The sequence below is a fragment of the Gordionus sp. m RMFG-2023 genome, chromosome 1, assembly GCF_954871325.1.
Source record: "Gordionus sp. m RMFG-2023 chromosome 1, tfGorSpeb1-WG-v2, whole genome shotgun sequence".
NCBI classification, from domain to species: domain Eukaryota; kingdom Metazoa; phylum Nematomorpha; class Gordioida; order Chordodea; family Parachordodidae; genus Gordionus; species Gordionus sp. m RMFG-2023.
Genome location: NC_088775.1, coordinates 84,387,220 through 84,408,233, shown reverse-complemented (window position 1 = coordinate 84,408,233; position 21,014 = coordinate 84,387,220). Strand labels below are relative to the sequence as shown.

General features: G+C 26.5%; 1 protein-coding gene across 1 annotated transcript; it reads left to right on the top strand.

Moving 5' to 3' along the window:
- Positions 1 to 8,505: 8,505 nt before the first annotated feature.
- LOC135931726 (protein YIPF6-like) lies at positions 8,506 to 12,427 on the top strand. Its single transcript, XM_065469001.1, has 7 exons — positions 8,506 to 8,564; positions 8,608 to 8,703; positions 8,745 to 8,823; positions 8,865 to 8,907; positions 8,953 to 9,141; positions 11,533 to 11,705; positions 12,060 to 12,427. The coding sequence occupies exons 1-7, from the start codon at positions 8,535 to 8,537 to the stop codon at positions 12,170 to 12,172; spliced, it is 723 nt and encodes a 240-aa protein (XP_065325073.1). The 5' UTR covers positions 8,506 to 8,534; the 3' UTR covers positions 12,173 to 12,427.
- The last annotated feature ends 8,587 nt before the right edge of the window (positions 12,428 to 21,014 follow it).

The following is a 21,014-nucleotide window of genomic DNA, read 5'->3' as shown; positions in this document are numbered from 1 at the left end:
TTATTTATAATGTTAAAAGATTACAAAAAATAAATAAATCTAGGAATTATTAATATAAAAAAAATTATTACATACCCCAACCTAAATGACAAAGAAATTGTCATAAAATTGTTTCAATATAGTTTAATTTTTTTTTTATTAGCTAATTCATTTAATGTGCAAAAAATAAAGGGAACCGAAAATGGAATGGGACCAGAGTTAGTCGGCACCCCGTAATTTATTCCTAAAATGCTTAACTTAGAGAGCTAAATCACTAAATTTAGAAATCATGTATATGAAAAGTTATAGCCTTAGAATTCATATAAAATTTAGTGCAAAACGTGAATTCCCTCACCTTCCCTCCTTTCTCAACCATGACTTAAATTTTTTTATAATATTTATGCTTATAAAAAAAATTGTAATGGTGGTGGAGTGCTTGAAGGGATGTTTGAACCCGCCATTTTTTTAAATTATTGCCTGTTTATCATTATATGCAGCACATTAATGTCATTTAATCGATTTGCAAACCACTGCTACAGCTGACTCCCATGTATTTACACTTTTAAATGCATTTAATGAATGAATAGCCAATTTAGTAAATAATTATACATATTGTTAATTTTACATCTTTTTTATTTACATTAATTTTTTTTAAAATCATTACTAAAATTTATGGGAATATAATGAATAAAGTTTAGGCTTATAATAATAATGTATTTAGAAAAATAAGACTCATAAACGGTTAATTTATTTTTTTCCCCTTAAGTAAATTTTATTAATATCCATCCATAAAGTAACAAAAAAATACTAAGAATTTATTTAAATATGATTTTAAGGTATTTATAAATTAATTGATTTTTCACATTTTTATTATAAAATATTAGGAAAAAGCTTAAAAATAAAAAAAAATTAAATAGTTGAAGCTTTGCTAGAAAACTTATTTGGGGGAAAAAAATAAGAAATCTTGAATTGACACATCAGCCACTTTAGTTTAAGATGATGTGATGTGTTTTTTTAGCAAACGTTCAATTTGGAAATTCTAGTAGTTGTTATTTTAGTCTATTGATAATATTAAAATCTTAAAGTTTGATTTATAACAGCTTTTATTTATTATAGAAAAATACAGATTTTTTTGTTATCTTCATAAAAAAAATTATTTTCGCGAGACAAAATTTTAAAAAATGTAGATGTCTTGTCTTCCTAATGCACGATGTAAATATTTTATATTTTTTATAAATTGATATTGAACCTTAAAGACCTCTATTTAAAAGAGTAAAAATAATAGTGAATAAATTTTATTTGAATTTAAATGCAAAACCCATGAAATAAAGAAAAAATGTTGTTTAAATATTTCAACCTTGATGTCCAGTCGTTCAAATATAAAAAACATATGAAAGAAAAAATATGAATCCATATTAAATTATGATAAGGAAGGAATATGATGAGGATCCAGTGGCGTAGCTATAAATTTTTCTTGGAAGCGGGGGGGGGGGCTCTAAAATGGGTCTTCGGCCATTTTGCCCGGATTTCGGCCTGGTTTATTTTAAAAATCATGTTTCTTTCTAATTTTTCTTTATAAAAATTTTTAGAAATACACAAAATTCGAAATTTAATAATTTTTATTATTATAATATTTCAAATTATTATGTTTTTTTTTAAACTATTTTATAAGTTAAATTTAATATAACTAATTAAAAGAAAGAAAGAGTGAACCGATGATTTCCCTCGGTGCTACAAATATGTGTGGTATACTCAGTGACTCCTACACTTTTTGAGAGAATGAAGCAGAATACCCCCATGAAAAGTACCCCCTTGAAAAGTATCCCCCCCCCCTTCGAAAAAATATGACACCCATAAATTTCAAAAATAATTTTTATTGCATCAATTTTTAATATATAATATAAATAAAATGCAAAAAATATAACTTTATAAATATTATTTTTATATTAATAATTTAGATAAATTAGGGGAAGAGAAAGCGAAAGAATTTATAATTTCATCAGTATTTAATTGTTTAAATAAAATTTTTCCCATTGATAATATGGTTAAATTATTGAGAAAAGAATCTTTCATGGTACTGCGCAGTCTTGTTTTAATTAATTTAATTTTATTCATGACTCTTTCGGCAGTACATGAGGTTGTGGGAATGGTTAATAAATATTTATATAAAATTCTTAAATTAGGGAAAGCAGAAAAATTTAAAAGTAAACGATAAGGTAAAATAAATGAATAGTTTTTTCAATCTGAATCGTAAGTCCCTGAATTATCATCATCATCAGAAGAAGATAAATAATGTATTGGAAAAATATTTTAATTAAATAAATTTACAATTCTCAGAATCTAACAAATCTTTAGATTCTTGAACCTCTAGGTCATGAGTAATAATTACATTCCCTATTTTGGCCATCTTATAAATATTTCTAAACTTCAACATTTCTTCGAAAATTTGACTTGAATTTAAATTGAAAAATTCACAGATATCCTCGATATCTTCTTTAATAATTGATTTTTCTGCCATTCCCTGTAAAAAATGATGTTTGATGTAAAAATTTCATGGAATCATCATTAAATCTTTCGTTAAACTGCATAATAATTAAATCGAGTGCAGCATAAAAAACACATATTTTAAAGCTAAAAAAAATTTCTATATTTAATGATGAAAGTATAAATATCTCTCCTTTTTGGATTGTAATGTTTGATGTCTAGAACTTTCAAAATCAAAATGTAGATTTCTCTCTTTCATAAAATCTTGCGCCTTTGAAAAAACATCCAAAAATTTAGTGTTATTATCTATTAGATTAAAAAATAGTTAAGACAATAATTTATATTATACTTCTCAAATTAATCAAGCAATCTTTTGTCAATTGAATTTGATTTATAGCATACCCTATATCCTTCGAAATGGTTTGCAATTTTGTACAAGCCAAACTTGTTATCAACAATATTTTATCCAAAATACAAAGTGATAAGATAAAATCAAATTTTTCTATTCTAAAGACTATAGCACTAGCCATAGTGGAAGTGGCAGGATCTTCAGAATCCTTTAAATTTGAGCTGCCCTCAAGGCATCATAAAGTTGAAAAAATTTTACAATAGCTTTATATGACGATAGCCAGCTTCTAAATAAAAAAACATTTAAAATTTAAATAAATAAGGAACTATTACCGAGTGGAATTCTTGACGCGTAGAAATCGTTGCGATTTTTTCAGATCATTACACTGAAATTTTTTGAGTACCTCATCTTTTTACATTATTAAAATAGACATAAATCTCATCTAGTATTCCTAGAACATTTTGAAGTTCTTTAATTGATTGGCATAATTGAACAACGATTAAATTTAATCGATGACAATAACACCAATTAAAAGCGGCCTTTGGCGCCTCTGCTCTAGTCAAGGCTTGCACACCATTGATTCTTTCACTCATGTTTGAGGCGCCATCATAACTTTGCCCAACTAGATATTCAAGGGGTAAATTCATCGAGCCAAGTTTGGATATTATATTATGCTTTATATCGAGACCTGTGGTATTTCCCGTACAATATATGTCAATCAGTCTTTCAACAGGCTTCGGCGTCTCACTATTTTCAACATATCTTACTATCAAAGTTATTGCTTCTGATTTCAAAACATCGTATGTGCCATCAACTATGATTGAAAAGCATTTGTTAAATGTAATCTCATTTTGAATTTTTTTATAACCATATTTTTCATGGTTTCAATGAGATTGTTTATGTTATTATATGATAATAGGTTTGAATATAATTTCGTTTTTAATCCCTTATTTTTTTTTATCCTTTTTTCTTTCTTCATTTTGCTGTATATACATTTTTAGTATAGGTTCAGAATCTGCAATAAGCTTAATAAGGGCCATCATATTGCCTTCATGTTGCATGTTCCCCCAGAGGGCTTGGTTACGAGATATTAAATAATCTAAACATCTTATTATAATTCTTATAATTGAACGGTTATTATCTACACATTCTTCCTGAGGTGTTATAAATTTTAATATCGAATTTTTATTATGAGAAAGCCTTCCATAATCGGCCATCATATGTGCCTGTGAAGATTCATGCAGAATAATATCACGATTAATATTTTGCCATTTATCTAGACCTTCACATGTCCATTTTGAATTTGCGTGTGGACCACCAAATAAGAGACATGTTAAGCAAAAAACTTTATACATTTTAATACTTTAAGTAATCCAATTTCTAGGAATTTTGCTATTGTCAATATTGGTTAATATTTTTAGGCATATTTTAAAATTGGAAAAATAATTTATGACAAGAAATTTTGGATAACAAATTTACTAAACATCGACCAAAATTTCCGTCAATATATTAAATTAAATATTATGTGGGGGGGGGGGGGGTCTTATTATTACATTTATAAACCAGAAATCACATGATCATGATGGATGTAAAAAAAAGTACCCCCACTCAAATTTACTGAAGCAGTTGTTTCGGACCCCCCCCCCCCCCCCCGTTGTAGGGGCCCTTGAGTATACTATACTCATAGGGTAGTTTTTTACATTCCTTTAAACAAAAAAATTCAAAGGCTTGAGCAACAAATTATATTTAATAATTATTAATATTAAACATCATGTAAATTGCATAAATTTAGAATATATTATTTAAATGCAAACACAATCAGTATAATATAAACCAAATATAGTGTTGATAAATAACCTGATTCGATTCAGCAGAGCTATGAACCCACCTTTTAAAAAAAGGGTTAAAGTTTGGGTTCTGATTCAGAAAAATAAAGAATTATAGAATTTAGTAAAAATAACAGAATTATCAGTTTTCATAAACTTTATTTTACTATATTTGGGACTTACCATAAAAATCATTATAATTAGAATATAAGCAAATTATCATGATATCTTCCAAAACCGAGATGTTGAAATTAAAATATCAATTATTGTATGCCTAATTTTAAAAAGGTATTTTACCTTGTGATTATGTCTTTTTCTTTGGTCTCACTTTTAATTTAATAATCTAACAAACTAAATAAATATTCCTGAATATGTTATTTTAGAAAAGTTACAAAATGACTTGTCATGTTAGTGTAAATAAGAATAAAAATATTAGAAACTATTTTTATAACCAGAGCATGCATTAAATATGGTTACGCACGTTGATAAATAAACTAAGATAAAATTAAATATTACAAACTATCCTACAAAGTCAAATCGCCCATTTATGGATTTTGAATCGTTAATAGATTTACAAGAGAACAGGTTTAGATATGAGGCATATTTTCCATTCCGAAGTTCTTGCCCTGGCATTGCTTAAATCACTGTTTCGATAGAAGTGTTTGATGCAATAAAATCAGGGGTTAACCACTTGAAAGCCTCTATTGCCACAATATATTATGACAAAGCTGGGCAGATAGGGGAGGGCGAGAGGGGTAGTAGCTCCGGGAGGCCGAAATTAAACAATTTTAGGGGAGGCCAAATTTTGTAATTTTAATCAATTATTTTTAGCTCTTGAAAAATAAGAATTATTAGGTATGTACTACACACAAGAAATGCAATTTTTTTATAAAAATCTATATATGAATTTTGAAAAAGGTTTGGCATGCCTAGTACTATGTATTATAACAAAAAATTTGATTTATAGTTTAGTAAAAATAAACTTTATTTATTTTTTAGTTAAGAAATTTGATTTTTTTTAATCGAAATTTGATATAATATTATTCGACCACATTCATTGAATTAAAAATAGTGAAATTCATAATCATTATCTTGAAAATCGAATTCAAAATGAAATTATTAACTTGATAAGAGATAAAATCGTAGAAATTTTTTCTTAATGCTATTAAAAACGCAATAAATTTTTCCGTAATATTAGACTGCACACCAGACATAAGTTACCAGAAACAATTAAACGTTATACGATGCCAACAACTCCGTTAAAATAAATGAGCAATTTGTTGGCTTTCTAAAATTCAATTCCAGTACTGGCCAGGTCTTGGTAGATGCATTTTTATCATTATCTAAAAATTTGGGATTAGAGATAAAAAAAATATTTTGGACATGGTTACGATATTGAATAAAATATGAGAGAATTTTAGGGGTTCAAGCTCAAATATTACAAATGAATTGGAGAGCTTCTTTATTGCTTTGTGATTGCCACAGCTAAAATTTGCTACTTGATGACATGGCACTATCATCATTAGTAGCAAAATCATTTTTTAGTTGTCCAACTAATAGATTTTCTCTTTTTTTGTTTATACTCAGCGATTGCGAATTTTGAAAGATCATTTAAATAATTTCAAACCAGTTATCTGAAACGTAATGGAAGTGTAATGGGGAGTGTAAGGGCCATTAAAAAGAGGTTGGTAAGATGCACTAATGGATATATCCGAAAAGAATAATGACCCCGAATGTTTCACAGATCATCTGCATTTATATATTAACTAGGTGAATTTAGTAAGCAAGGTCATGCAAAGTGACAATATTGAATTGAAAAGAGCCATTACATTTATAGAAGTATGCAAGATATTTTAGATAGCTTTAAGAAAAACGGCCCACAGAATTCCCTTAACTCATGGAAAGAGCTTGCCAGGGAATCGGAAATGAGTTTAGAAGAGCAGTATTTCATTCAATAACATTATTTCGTACGAAAAGTTCAAAAATAATTTTCTTACGAAGGTGTGAGATATCCTCAAAAAGAATATGAGATTGAATCAATACATTACTAGATCAAGCGAGAAATTTGTTGGAGAAACGTTCCAGTAGTTAAAGCTTTTGAATATCATTTTGGATTCTTATTTAATATACCAGAATTGATAAATGCGCCTGAAAAAGAGCTAAAGGAAAAATGTTTTCAATTAAATATTTTATTCACAGATTAAGATACGTTAGAGCACGATATTAATCAGCAAGATCTACTAATTGAATAATATTTTAGCGAATATATTAAGCAAGCACTTTATTGGAATGTTTACCTATAATAACAGGCACGTATAGATTAAATGAAGTCTTATCTAATATATTCATTGTATTAAGGATTATTTTAACCATTCCAACTACGCATCTGCAGAATCCTATAAATTAATAAAAACTTACTTAAGATCCTGTATGGCGCAGGACCGATTTATTATTCCTTTTTTAATTTCAATAGAAAATGATATATCGTTAGATTATACTGATATCCTCTTTTGAATATAAAAAGGCAAGGAAGATAAATAAATTGCAATATATTAGCGCTGATTAAAATTTAATAGAATAGATATGCTTTTAGTTCTCATTACGAGAAATTATCAAAAAAGTTTAGGTAAATTGTATTATTTTAAAGGGTCGCAAAATTATTTTTTGCTCTGGGTCTCCAAAAGTCTAGGCACGGAGCTGTATCTAGGCATAGGAGTGGGTGACAATAGTAACTGGTTTCATTGAAACATTTGTCATTTATTTATCCTAGAATCAAGAGAATCTAATCTGTCAAAGAGAAGGGAAATATTAAAAAATTGAGAAAAGATATATTTAAAAAAGAAAGAATTTTAGTTTATTGTTGCATATATTTTATAAACAAATTAATACATTTTCAAGTCTTGGATAATATTTAATTTATCTTTACAAGGGCAACCAAGATAAAGTGAAGCAGTAAAGTAATTAGGAAAATATATTAGTAATAAAATGTACATGCAAAGTTAAATAATAGATAAAAATCTTTTTATATATTTTCTAGATTATTTAAGAAGATTATAAAATATAATTTATTAAATAAGAGATTTGAAGTAATTATCTTCTGTTCGATTGGACACGAATTAAATATCTGAGATTTTAACTCAGGTGTAGGGATTTAGGCCTAACCTATAAATTAATATATTTGCCTCAGAATTAGAAGTATCTTTATTAAATCAAACAACGGTAAAATTCCAATTTTAAAGTAAAAAAGTCAAAAAATCTGAATCTTATCAATATTATTGATCTTATTATAAGTAATTTTGTTTTTCTCAGTAAATTATATGTAAATTAAATTAACCGTCGTTTGTTAAATGAAATCCTGTAATTAACAAAACAAAAACTTTTAATAATATAAAATAAACAATTCAAATATAATATTATAAAATTACGAACCATATTAGAACAAGATTAAATAAAATAATAAAACTAAAATAAATAGAATAAAATTAAATATATTAATTCAAATATTGCAAATAATTAAAAAATATTTTTTCAGATACCCTCCACTTTAATAATGACCTTCATCGATCTCCCTTCTTGTGAAATATTCCGTTGAATCTGACTTAGAGATAGTGCTTTGTATGATCCATTTCTTTCACAAAGAAATCAAAATAGATTTTAAAATTTTTACATCGGTGCCCTTTCCCTCCCTTGTCAACATAAAGATAAAATGAATGAGTGACCCGATGTTAAAATGTTATGTGTCTTTACATCATACACCAGCGATATCATTATTAAAGATGTACTAAGTGCTGTGCTGGAAAAAATACAAAAAATTTTGGTGTTGTATAGTTTATAAATATAAAGAGGAATTTCAATAATATCGGTGTTATAATCAGCATATATTCATTTTTTAACACATGGATGAAACAAACTTCGAATCAGATATTGTAAAATTAAATTAAATATATATCTTTTCTAATTGCTATTTAGTCAACGAATATTGATCTGTCAGGAGATATTCAAAACTCTACTGATGTTATCAAACCAAAATTTGACACATTAAATGAACCAGTTTCAACTACGATTGTTAATTCTATATTTTAATTTATACTTAATAAATTATTTAGATGCGAGATTTAAAAGCTATTGGAGTAAAATTTTATCACGTTTTTATTCCTAAAAAAAGTCAAGCTTTGCTCAAAGATTGTAGACTACTTTGTTATAACTATTTTATAAATATTTTTTAGGGGATTTATGGGGACCATTGATGCTATGCATATATCTATCATTGTTAGATTTTATCATCAAATAAATTTATCTATATTATACAAATAGGATTCTACAAAATGATAAAAAATATACAAATGATTATATGGAAGAAATTACTAAAAATGATACAGGTAAAAATAATGTCAAAGTAACACAACTCTCAGGAAGGGGTCCTCAATTTGTTGAAGTGTTTGTTTTAACTTGGTTTGGTTCTCTACTTATTACAATAAATTCAAAGCTACTAGGAGGAACTTTGTAAAATCATTTATAATTATGATTTTTATATAAATTTATAGAGATAATATAGTAAGGTTAATTATCATCTTTAATTATAAGTTAAAGTTTAGAGTATTGATTGATTTATGAGTATTGAGTAAATATTGTTATCAGTGCATTTCTGATAAATATTACTCCTCCCCTCTCATCATCCTCCCTTCCTCTCAAAAAAAGAAAACAATATTAGATAAATTAATTACTATATTTGAAAATTTTTAAAAAGCATTGTAAAGAGAAAAATAAAAAGTATAAACCTTAAATGATTTAAAAAAATGTAATGAAGGTCTGTAAAATGCCAGCCCAAATAAAATTTATATGGGGAAATCCATTTAGAGCCCCCATCACCCTCAGGGAAAAATCATATTCACTTGGCATACATTTAGCCTATATATTGAGCATGTGAAAAGTAGCTAAATAAAAGAGCTACAAATTACTTTAAAAAAAATATAGCTACACCCTACAAGCTAGTATTGTTAAAAAGCCCGATTTGGGTCAATTTTTTAAAATTGCACAATTAGGATTTTAACTAAAAATAATATTGTGCTAGCCTCAGGATTTGGCAAATAAAAACCCAAACTTTTCTGCCTTCTACAAATAAAATCACCAGACTTTACACAATTTTATTTTGCTTATAATCTTAATTGAGCCGTTTTAAAAATCGACACGAATTGGGCTATGTAACAACATTACTACAAGCAACCATGAAAAATGTATCCTAGTTATAACTACAAAAATTATAGAAAATAGCTATAGTTTAGCCTAAAATAGGAATGATATATCTCAATATATATGCTCATTACATTTAGTATCAAATGAAAAAAAAATGTCAATATACTTATTTGAGCCCTCTAATTAAGGGTAGAAGAGTAATTGGCTAAATGATTGTATATCCATTTGTTCAGATGCCATTTATAATAATTAAATAACAAAATAAGTGATGCTGGAAATGGAATGAAATATTTTTCTAATATATGGAGATGAAATATTTAACTTATAAAGAAATATTTTATTTTTTTTACAATATGCTATCAATGTGTTGTATGAACATAATTTAATTTTATTAAAATAAAAAGCAGTTGATCTCATAAAAAATTTTAAAATTTATCAGCTGTTAAATTGTGCCAGATCAGATCCCACTATGAATGCATCCTAAAGAACTGTATTTCAACAAAATCTTAAAAATGATAAATTTCAAAGAATAATTTAAAATTTTGTCGAAATTGAAATCCAGTCCGAAATAAATTTTAAAATTTGGCGTTTTAAAAATCGACCAAATTAACCCTAACAATACTAGCTGATTGATGACTCGTTAAATATATTTAAATTCTTTTCTTGTTGCAAATTATATAACAAAAAATAATATCAAATTTTTAGCTAACTATCTTTGAAAATATAGCGGGTTTTTTAACGTTTAAAAATTGCCTTTTATTAATATTTTAATATAAAATTATGTATAAAAAGTATATAATATGATTATATTTACAATCATAAAATAACCAAAAATATCAGATCAAGTTTCTTAGATATATCAACACAACCCTATAATTAACCATATTATTCAATTGTTCTCGTTTTTCTTAACATCCATATATACTTAGTGAAGGTCACGGTCCGGATTGGACCGATACCCTCGAAACACATTTTTTCAACCTAATTTAATTTGTTTTATCATTTTATTAAATATAAGAGTATTATATAAACAATAAAATTTATCCAATGGTATTGAAGAAAGTGATTTTATGCTTGTGGAGGGCATATTAAAATTAAGAGTAGATTGTGTTTTTGAGATATTTTCATTTTCATCATTATAAGTATATATTTTATGTTTTATCAGATGTCCTTAAGGTACCTAATTATTTTATTAAGAATAAGGTTAAGTTATTTTGACAAAGAATTATTCAGACAGTTTAGAAAAAATAGAACTATATAAATAATAACCAAAATATTTTAATAATAATACTGCTTATTTTGATTAATTTATTGCTTAAAAAATTATAAACAATTATTTTGTTACTTGTTGCTGACGATACATTAAATTTGGTACTGCAGTGAACACATACTCTATGTTTTTTATTGGGACTATAAGTAAAATGTTTCTTGGACAAACTTATGGTTTTCATATTGTAAATAAATATTAACAAAATCTAAAATAACTCATCTAGAAAAATATCATAAAATAAAATATACAAAAAAAATATATTAATTAAATAGTAAAGCAAACTTAAATAATAAAAATTAAAAAACCGGTCCGGACCACGGTCTTTAAAAAAGATCGGTCCCGGTCTAAGACCGATAGGACCGGACCGTTGACCTTCACTAATTATACTTTACTAATTCATAGCAATTTATTTCCTTTAAAAATAAAATAAGATCATTTTTTCAATCGCTTTGCATTCTGGGCTATTGCTTGTTACCCTTAGCCGTGTCGTTAACCATATTAGAATTTTTCCTCATACTTTTCCCTTTGGCCTTCAAAAGGAATTTGATGTTTTTCTTGATTCGTTTGGTGATCGTCACCTTGGGATTCGGGTGGTCCTGTTTCGGTATAAAATATTATTATTATTATTTTTATTCCTTCATAAGTAAGAAAAGAAAGGAAGGGGTATATTATCTAACAAATAGTGAACCTGATCACCTTTTCTAAAATATCATCTACTTATAAACTTAAGAACCGATCTTTTAAACAAAAAACGAATTAAGGCACCCATTTGTCATGGTTTATAATATAGTCTGATATTTAACACGGATTATCTCGAAATTCACAGATATGGATATAATAGATTATTATAATACTAACTAATAATTTGTTAGTGAATTTCAAGCCTTTTCTGGAGATTTCATTTATCTTGATAAAATAATTAAATATATATATATATATATATAATTAAATACTATAGCATCAGTGGCTTTTTTAGCTGACAGTCAACCTCCGAAAAAGCGGGCCTTGTGTTTATATCCAATTTTCCTGTTTTACTTTCTCATTGGTTGGATGATTTTATCACATTCCTAATTGTCAAGTCAAAAATTTATGATAATTCTTTTTGTATCTAAAACGTGATATCGACGATTATACACAATTAACCAAAGTTGAATTTGGGGATATGATTTTTAATAGGGAATGGAAGTTTTTCTTAAAATGTTCTCATTTGGTATTAGCAATTTATTTATTTTATTGATTATGAATTAACTGATTATTGTATTATAGTTAATTTTGCGTTATTTATATAATACTTATTTAAAATTTTAATAAATTATTGGGGCTCATGTAATTATAACATTTCTTTTTGATATATTGATTATTATATATATTAACCAATTTTTATATACTTTTTTTTAGTTATAATGTATAAATAAAATGCTATTTTTGATGGCGCATTATCGTTCCCAACCATTGATATACCAAATTTATCCTTGAAAATGCACAATCCACTTAATTGCCAAATAAATGAGCAGAATATTTTTGAAAAATATTTTTTATCAGATTTCTTTACAATTTTTGGTGGTTAGTTTATTTATCCATTTATACCGAATCATGCAATCATTTATATATATGAAATTTTTTATTTATTTATATCCTTATGATTAGCATGCTCTCATTTTTAAAACTTTCCTTTTCCCTCTACTGCGTCCTATAGGGTTATAGCTATAGGCCGGCCGTAAAATTGATAAAATTCTTGTCAACTACCCCGAAATATATTGATTTCATATTTCTAGTATTGTAAACCAACGCGTGTTTTTTTTAAAAATATATAATGAGCGACATTCCTTTGGATACATTTTGAACATGAATGTGTATCCATTTTTTGACGAACGCGTTCATTTTTTTAAGTGTTAGTCAATTAAACAAGTTTTCATTTTATTATTATATTTTTTTAAATTTTAAATAATGATTTTTTTAATAAAAGATTTTATTTTCTTACTCAACTGTTTTCCAATAAATATTTTTCGGCATCCATTCCTTTCTGACTATTGTCTATTTTGCTAAAATATGGTTTATATTTTATTATGTTAAAGTTTATAAATTATATTATTGATAGATATTTCTGAAGGTTCGGACTCAAATGATATATCTTTATAGTCCAATTTCAATAAGTATTTCAATCTTAATTCTTTAAAACTAGGGATGTACCTATATTATTTATCAGATCGGACCGATATTTCATCATTTTCAAAATATCGGTTATTGGACGATATTATAATTTTTTTTAATCCAATCCGATAAAATGGTGTCTTTTTAAAAAATTTATAATTTCATAATATATTTGTTTATTACTTTTTGTGCAAATAGATTAATGATAAGTGTATCAATAAATTTATATACTTTAGTTTTGCCTTAAAAATTAAAACGGTCAGTATATAGCAGTGTTGTTAAAATAGCGCGCTACTTTTAAAAAAAATAGCGATAGCGGTAGCTCGCTACTAATTTAGAAAGTAGCGAAGTAGCTTTCAATTTTACATAATAAATACATCTAAAAATTATTAAAATATATTTTTTATAAAATCTAAAATTATAATCCTTTTATTTAATTTAATTTTGAAATTTATATTTATATTTAAAAATATATATTATTGTTATATATTAGATATAAACAGTTGTTAAATAGCAATCTGTATTTAATTTATATTTCGCGCATTCATTAAATTATATATTTTTGAAATTCCGTTATTGGTAAGTCCTTGCTTTTATCTTATTTTATATTTCATTTTACATTTTATATTAAGCATTTTAATTTAAAAAATTGTATATAAAATGTGAGAAAACTATATATATAAACAAATAGCAAAACAAGTCATATATTAAAAATGAGTGTAAATTTTAAAAATATCGATGGCTCTAAAAAGAGCTTATAGTAAAAATGTACCTAAAAAACATGTATAATTATGTTTAAAAATTTCTAATTGTATTTTTTGTTTTAGGAAGATTGACTCGCGTTTTTCGTTTGTTATGTTAAAAATTTTACGTGCTAAAATTTTTAAAAATGAATATGTTGATTGGGAGAAATTACCGTTATTTGAGATGACTATGGGTTGAAAAATAAAATTATTTAATGTTGAGTATTTATTGGTTTTTTTATTTTCGCCATTAGTAAGAGGATTTGAATTAATTGATGAGGGAAAGGAAGAGACACAGGTAGCGTCCCAAATTAGGGATTTGTGAGATTGTTGAAGATATTGAAATTTCTTTGGAAAATGAGCAAAATATAGATGATCCTTTCCCAAAATTCAAGAAATACTTTAACCTTGAAGAAAAAATTAATACTGGATATCAGTTTCGGTTCAAGATGTGCCGCAAAATTATCTCTTCAAATCATACGAGCAGCTTTAATTTGAAAAAACATTTAAAGGTAATATATTAAACAAATTTAATATCAATGTGTAGGCTAATCTTTAATTTTTAAAATAAATTAAAATCAAAAACCAATTTTTTTTATATATTCATAAATTTTATCTAAATTATTTAAAATAGTTATTTCAATCATTTTTATGTACTTATCTCCTACATAATTTTTATTCTAAGTATTTTATAATTTTAGACTGTGCACACTTCAAATTATAAAGAGATTGAAAAATAACTCAAAAGTTTTGGGGTAATGGAAGAAGATAAACCCACTTCCAAATCAAATTTAATACAAACAAAATTAACCAATTTGGATTCATCAACACCTGGTGCAGTGGCGTAGCTACGGGGGTGGTTTTCGGGTTTGGACCCCTCCCAGACCAAATTTTTTTTTTAGATTATACGTTCAAAAGACTTAAAAGTGATTCTATATCAATTATATTTTTCTGGTTTTGATGTTTGTGGAAGGATATTATATTACTATTGAAATTATTCTGGATAGTATTATTATAAAGTCATTGAGAATAATCTACTAAAGTATAATAACATATTATTGATGCATTTAAAAAATATATTTATTATCGAAGATATGGTTATGATTTGTAAGATAAACCCGGCCGAAGGCCGAGCAAAAGAGCCGAAGGTCCGTTAGCCCCCCAGCTTTTATATGTATGGACCCCCTCTAAGGAAAATTCCTAGCTACGCCACTGACCTGGTGTATCCCAAAAATTGGCTGACAAAGTCATTATGAACTTTATAATAGATACAGTTCAACCATTATCCTTGGTGGATAATGATTCTTTTATAAAGATGAATAACACTTTTTCTCCACAGACCAAGATATTTTGCCGGCAGACATTGATGGCATGAATTTTGGAGAGCTTTAAGGAAATGAAAGAATCTTTGATATTAAATCTATCAGATGTCTCCTACGTCTGTACAACGGCAGATTGCTGGACTCACAATAGAAGGTAAAAATGTTTATTTTCTGATTTATAATATGTCATATTTTTACAGCTTATTTAGGAGTAACTGCACATTAAATTTATCATAAAAATCTTAAACGAAAATCTGTAGCGTTAGCTCTAAAGAGAATAATTGGCTGTCAGACTTATGACATTCTAGCCAATATTATTGCAGAAATCCATAGGTCTTACAAAAATCAAAACAAGGTTTGTAAGATGATTACGGATAATGGGTCTAATTTCCTAAGGCCTTCAGGTTTTAAATTTATTATAATTTTTTTATAATATGATATAAATAATATAGAATATTTGGGGAGGATAATAATAATAACAATACTAGTAATATTCCTGACAAAAATATTGAAGACGGAGAACAAGAAGAGGAAGATAAAATGGAGTTTGAGATAATTGATGTTCATGACATCCTTGGTTTTAAATTATTTTATATTTAATTTTTCACCAATATAAAATAAAATTTATAATATTTGGGATCTTCAATAAAGTCTTCTATGTTACCTAGCCATCATCGTTGTTCCTGCCACAACCTAAATTTAGTTGCGACAGTGGATGCTGAAGAAGCATTAAATGAGGATTTTAAAAGAGTATCAAGATCTACATTTTCTAAATGCCAAGCTCTTTGGAATAAACAAAATAAGTCATCAAAGACGTCTGATATTTTCAAAAAAAAATTAGGACGTTATTTATTGACACCAAACACTACAAGATGGAATAGTGTTTACAATGCTATGAAACTTTTTACATTGTTTCAAGATGAGAAAAAAATGGAAATGAATTATATATTGGATCAAATGGGAATACAGTATTTTAATGTGGAGGAGCATACTTTTATTAAAGAATATACTGAAGTATTTTTAATTAACCTCTAGATGCTTTTTTTAAATCTAAAAATACTAATTTAAATATTTTTGATGATTTTTTTCATATAAAAAGTTTGTTAAAAAAAAATCAAAATAGCGTAAAAAGTAGCTAATAGCGCGCTACTCATTTGAAAACGATAGCGGTAGCGATAGCGCGCTACTTTTTTTATAAAATAGCGGTAGCGATAGCACGCTACTTTTAAAAGTAGCGTTTAACAACACTGGTATATAGAATACAAAATCAGATATGATATCAGATCGGTAATCGACCAATATCAATTTAATATAGGAACGGCCTCCAAAAAATGCTATCGGTATACCCCTATTTAAAACAAATATGAATAAATAATCTGAAAATATTCTTAGCTGTGCCGAGGCTGAATTATTTTTATCATCGGGCTTGGGTTGAGAAAACCACTTTATAGTACTATTCTTAATGAATGTTACCTTTGCCCTTTACAATAACATAGTCTGACCTTATCAATGGATGCTCATAATCAGGAATCCAAACCGAACCTGAACCGATCCATTAAACCGTTAAAAACCCCTATTTTTTGTCGAACCTAAACCGCTAAAAAATTTCTAGCCGAACTTGAACCGAACCTTTAAAATGCCTCTGAAACGGTTCGAGTCTTATAATTATATGCTTATAAAATAATGTGTAAGTTATTACTAGTATATTGCAAAAATTTTATTTATATTCGAATTGTTTTAAAGATTATTATCACATTAGATTGATAAGTGTCAGTCATAATTTTTATAAACTTTAGTGTATTGCCATTTTACAACATTTTTTAAATATTTTAAGCTTATAAATTATAATGCCTAGAGAAAAATTAATTCCAATATATAAATTATTTACATATAGTATTATAAATGACACATCAAATCTGATATCATGCAATGCCGGCTACCCAAGTTAGTGTGGAAAGATGTTTTTCAACAATTAAATTTATATCTCCTTATAGATGTAATTTGAGTGAGACGAATTTTAAAAATATATTAATTGTGCGGCTTAATAAAAAAAATTTAAGTAATTGTTCATGTTAAACTTAATCATTGATATTTATTTGTTATATTTATAAATTAAATATTATTTTATAATGTTCAATTAATAAAATGAAGGTTTTATGTATGTGTTTTTATTTTTATTATGAAATAAAAAAAAATTACTCTATACATAATTCGTATAAAGGTTTGAATAAAAGCGTTCAAATCGGTTCTAACCGATATTTTTATGCGAATCAAACCTGAACCTTTATTTTTATACGAACCTGAACCGAACTGATATTCTTTTCGATGGATCCCTGCTCATAATACAGTATATTTTGCATCTGTGTCCTTATTGCCAAGCTTCCCAATATATATTATTGTCATTTCTTTTGCGGACAAACTTTTTGCATTAATGCAATTCCCATCAGGCTTCTCCATTTATCCAACCCACATTTATTGTAATATTTATTTTGATTTGAAATATTTGTAACCACTTTATAGCGCTTAGCGTCTCTTTTGCAATACATGGCTGTTCTGTTTCATCAACGTTTTTCTTGACCTGAGCGGGGGGGGGGGATAGGAACCGTCTGCATTCAACTTTTTGAGTGGTAGTGGTTAGGCATTTAAGGCAGGGTATGATGAATTTATTGGGAAAGTGTGGGGGGGGGGGGTTATCTATTAAATTTTTAGAAAAAATTTATTACAGACTTATTTTAATAAATGATATGGCTAAATATCGACAAAATCAATATTACACACAATTATAGACATTATTTTCCATAAAAAACTATTTCTGGATAATTTTATCCTATCCTTTTATATGTAATTTAAACGGGGGTAGGCATTCTATCAGTAAACTCATTCATGTCAAACAATATACTATAATAATGCATTCATTGTAAATGAGTTGGTTTTTAATTTAATTCAAGTTCTAAAAATAACTTTTATATTCATAATATTTTGATAGTTGGTAATTGACTTTTAAAATTTATGAAGGGATTATCATTATAATTAAAAAGGTAAAATTTTTTAAGGGAATAAGTATAAGTTTTTGAGGGGGGGTTTGCATCCAGTGAAAATCCTGTCTTATATGGTCTTGACTTCATGGTTCATTTTAAAAAACCAATACCCCTCTCCTATTTATATACAAATTTCCGTCGTTTTATCCTTAGTATCCTATCTAGAGGTTTGCATTAAGCGGGTTTTTGGACCAAAAGCCAGCCCATTCAATGTTTAAAAAATTTTAACCCGCCCGCCCAGCCCGCCCATAGTTTTCAAAAAAATATATACTCGCCCGCCCGGCCCATTTGTCTAAAATTCCTTACCCGCCCGTTCGCCCGCCCATTAGTCTAAAATTTTTTACCCGCCCGCCCATTATTTATAAAAATTTTTTTAACCCAAGCCCGCTTATAAAATTTAATTATGGTCATTCTTTCATTTTTTTAAGCATCTAATAAAAATATTTCAGCATTACACCTCTACAAAAAGTTTATAATTTAGGAAATTAATATAAGTATAAAAATAATCAATGTAAATTATGGACAATTTATTTGATCAAACTGAATATTTATGAAAAAAAATATAAATGTAAAATTAATATTAAATGTAATAATAATGCAAAATTAATACTGAATAGACATTTTCTGATTCAAACGTTCTTTTTTGTTCTAAAAATCTTACAGCAATGCTAAATCCGCCTTTTGAAGAAGCACTAGAAAAGTTTTATTACATTCCCATAAAAGGATATTTTTAATAGACAAAAATGTTTATTTATTCCAAGAAAAAAGTTTTATTGTTGTGTTATTAAATAATAGTTAGGTAAATGTTCTTCACTTAAAAAAAACGATTGGTACAATAATAAAAGAAATATTGTTATAGATCCTTTAAACAATTATTTTTTTTAGTTTGTTTTTGAACAAAAATTTTAAATTTCCTTAACCCGCCCGCTCATTGTTTAAATTTCTTAACCCACCCGCCCAGACCGCCCATAGTTTTAAATTTTTTTTAAGCCGCCCGCCTGCCCATTCTCGAAAATTTTTTTACCCTCCCACCCGGGCGTAGGCAGACGGGCCGAAACCCCGCCCAATGAAGACCTCTAATCCTATCACCGGGTAATATTATCTAGCAGCATCTCATTTGGTACCTTACCTCTAACTTTTAGTATTAACCAATAAATAATGGAATTAATTTTTATCCTTTATGTATTCCACCATTTATAAGGACAGTTAGCTATTCCACATATATATATTATGCGATTCCTATATTCTGATTTATTTTGTATATAATATTTTTAAAAAAAATTTTCAAGCTACACCATATAAATTTAAGACTTTATCGAAGACCTTCTCCACATTAAAAAAAAATAAAAAAGTCTTTTTGTTTCTTGCCATATTTTATCAAGCCTTACAAAACATAAACTCAAATTGATACGTAGTGTAATAATGCTTAGAAGAAGTCTTTCAGTTTTTCTAAACTTTAGTTCTTAGCAATGATGTATAAATACTACTAGATTGGCAATTCATTAATTAAACGTGTCCATACATATGAGTCGGCTGTAGTGCTATTTTGTGATTTGCACTTAGACTAATTTTCTTTATGAACAACAAAATAGCATACTACTATGTATGGGCACTTTTAAATGCAGTTAATGGGTGAATTGTCAACTTAGATATACATTATCGATTCAGCATTTCCCTCTGAGGATACTGTTTTTGCATATTTTTGAAAATAATTGAACAAGCGATAAAAAATCGGTTCACAAATTTTTTTTTATTTGTGTATATTTATGTAAGACCATTATCGTAAAAATTTTTTATATCAGTGACATTAATAAAATTTAAATCTACAAAAACAATATAAAAAATAATTTATGAGAATGTTAAATACTTTATTTTATGTAATACCATATAGTATAATCTTTTATGAATTTTTTCTACTAATCCCGAACAATTAATCCACTAATATAATATTACTTTATTAAAATTTAAAAAAAATACAGATTTCATTTTTTTTTCTTCAAATTCTTGAATACTATTTTTTCCAATTTTGTATATACAATAAGATAATAATCAATATAGGAATAATAATATGAGGGAAATTTTGTAAGAAAAAAATTCTAAGATTCATATTCTCATCTGAATCAAATCTTTTTATATAGAGAAATATAAATTTATATTACTTTTATTTGTTGGTTGTCCTTGATAATTCCAAAAAACGCATACATTTTTTTTATATAAAAGTTTGTAATATTTTATGGTATGTGCCGATCTAATATAGAAGTTGCATTATGTATTACTTCAGCTCTTGTTGTTCGAGGATTTTTAGAATATTTATTTTTCACCAAAAATTTTTCAATAAGATTAAGTAGTGACATTTTGCCTTTATACCTTTTATAATTGGTATATTTTTTTTTATATTTGGTTTTTTTATATATATTTATAAATATATCCTTCAATAAATTCTGAAAGACACAACTTACGAGAAGAAAATTAAGAATCTTAAATAAAATTGCAAGACAAAAATACACGTTCATAAAACCGTTCAAAATTTTATGATAAATTTTTTTTTTTTTAATTTAATTTAATATAAATAAACTTATATTTTTTAATACAATATATTTTAGCCATATTAAAAAATAGTAGTTTTATTTTGATAATATAATTATAAATAAAATTTAAT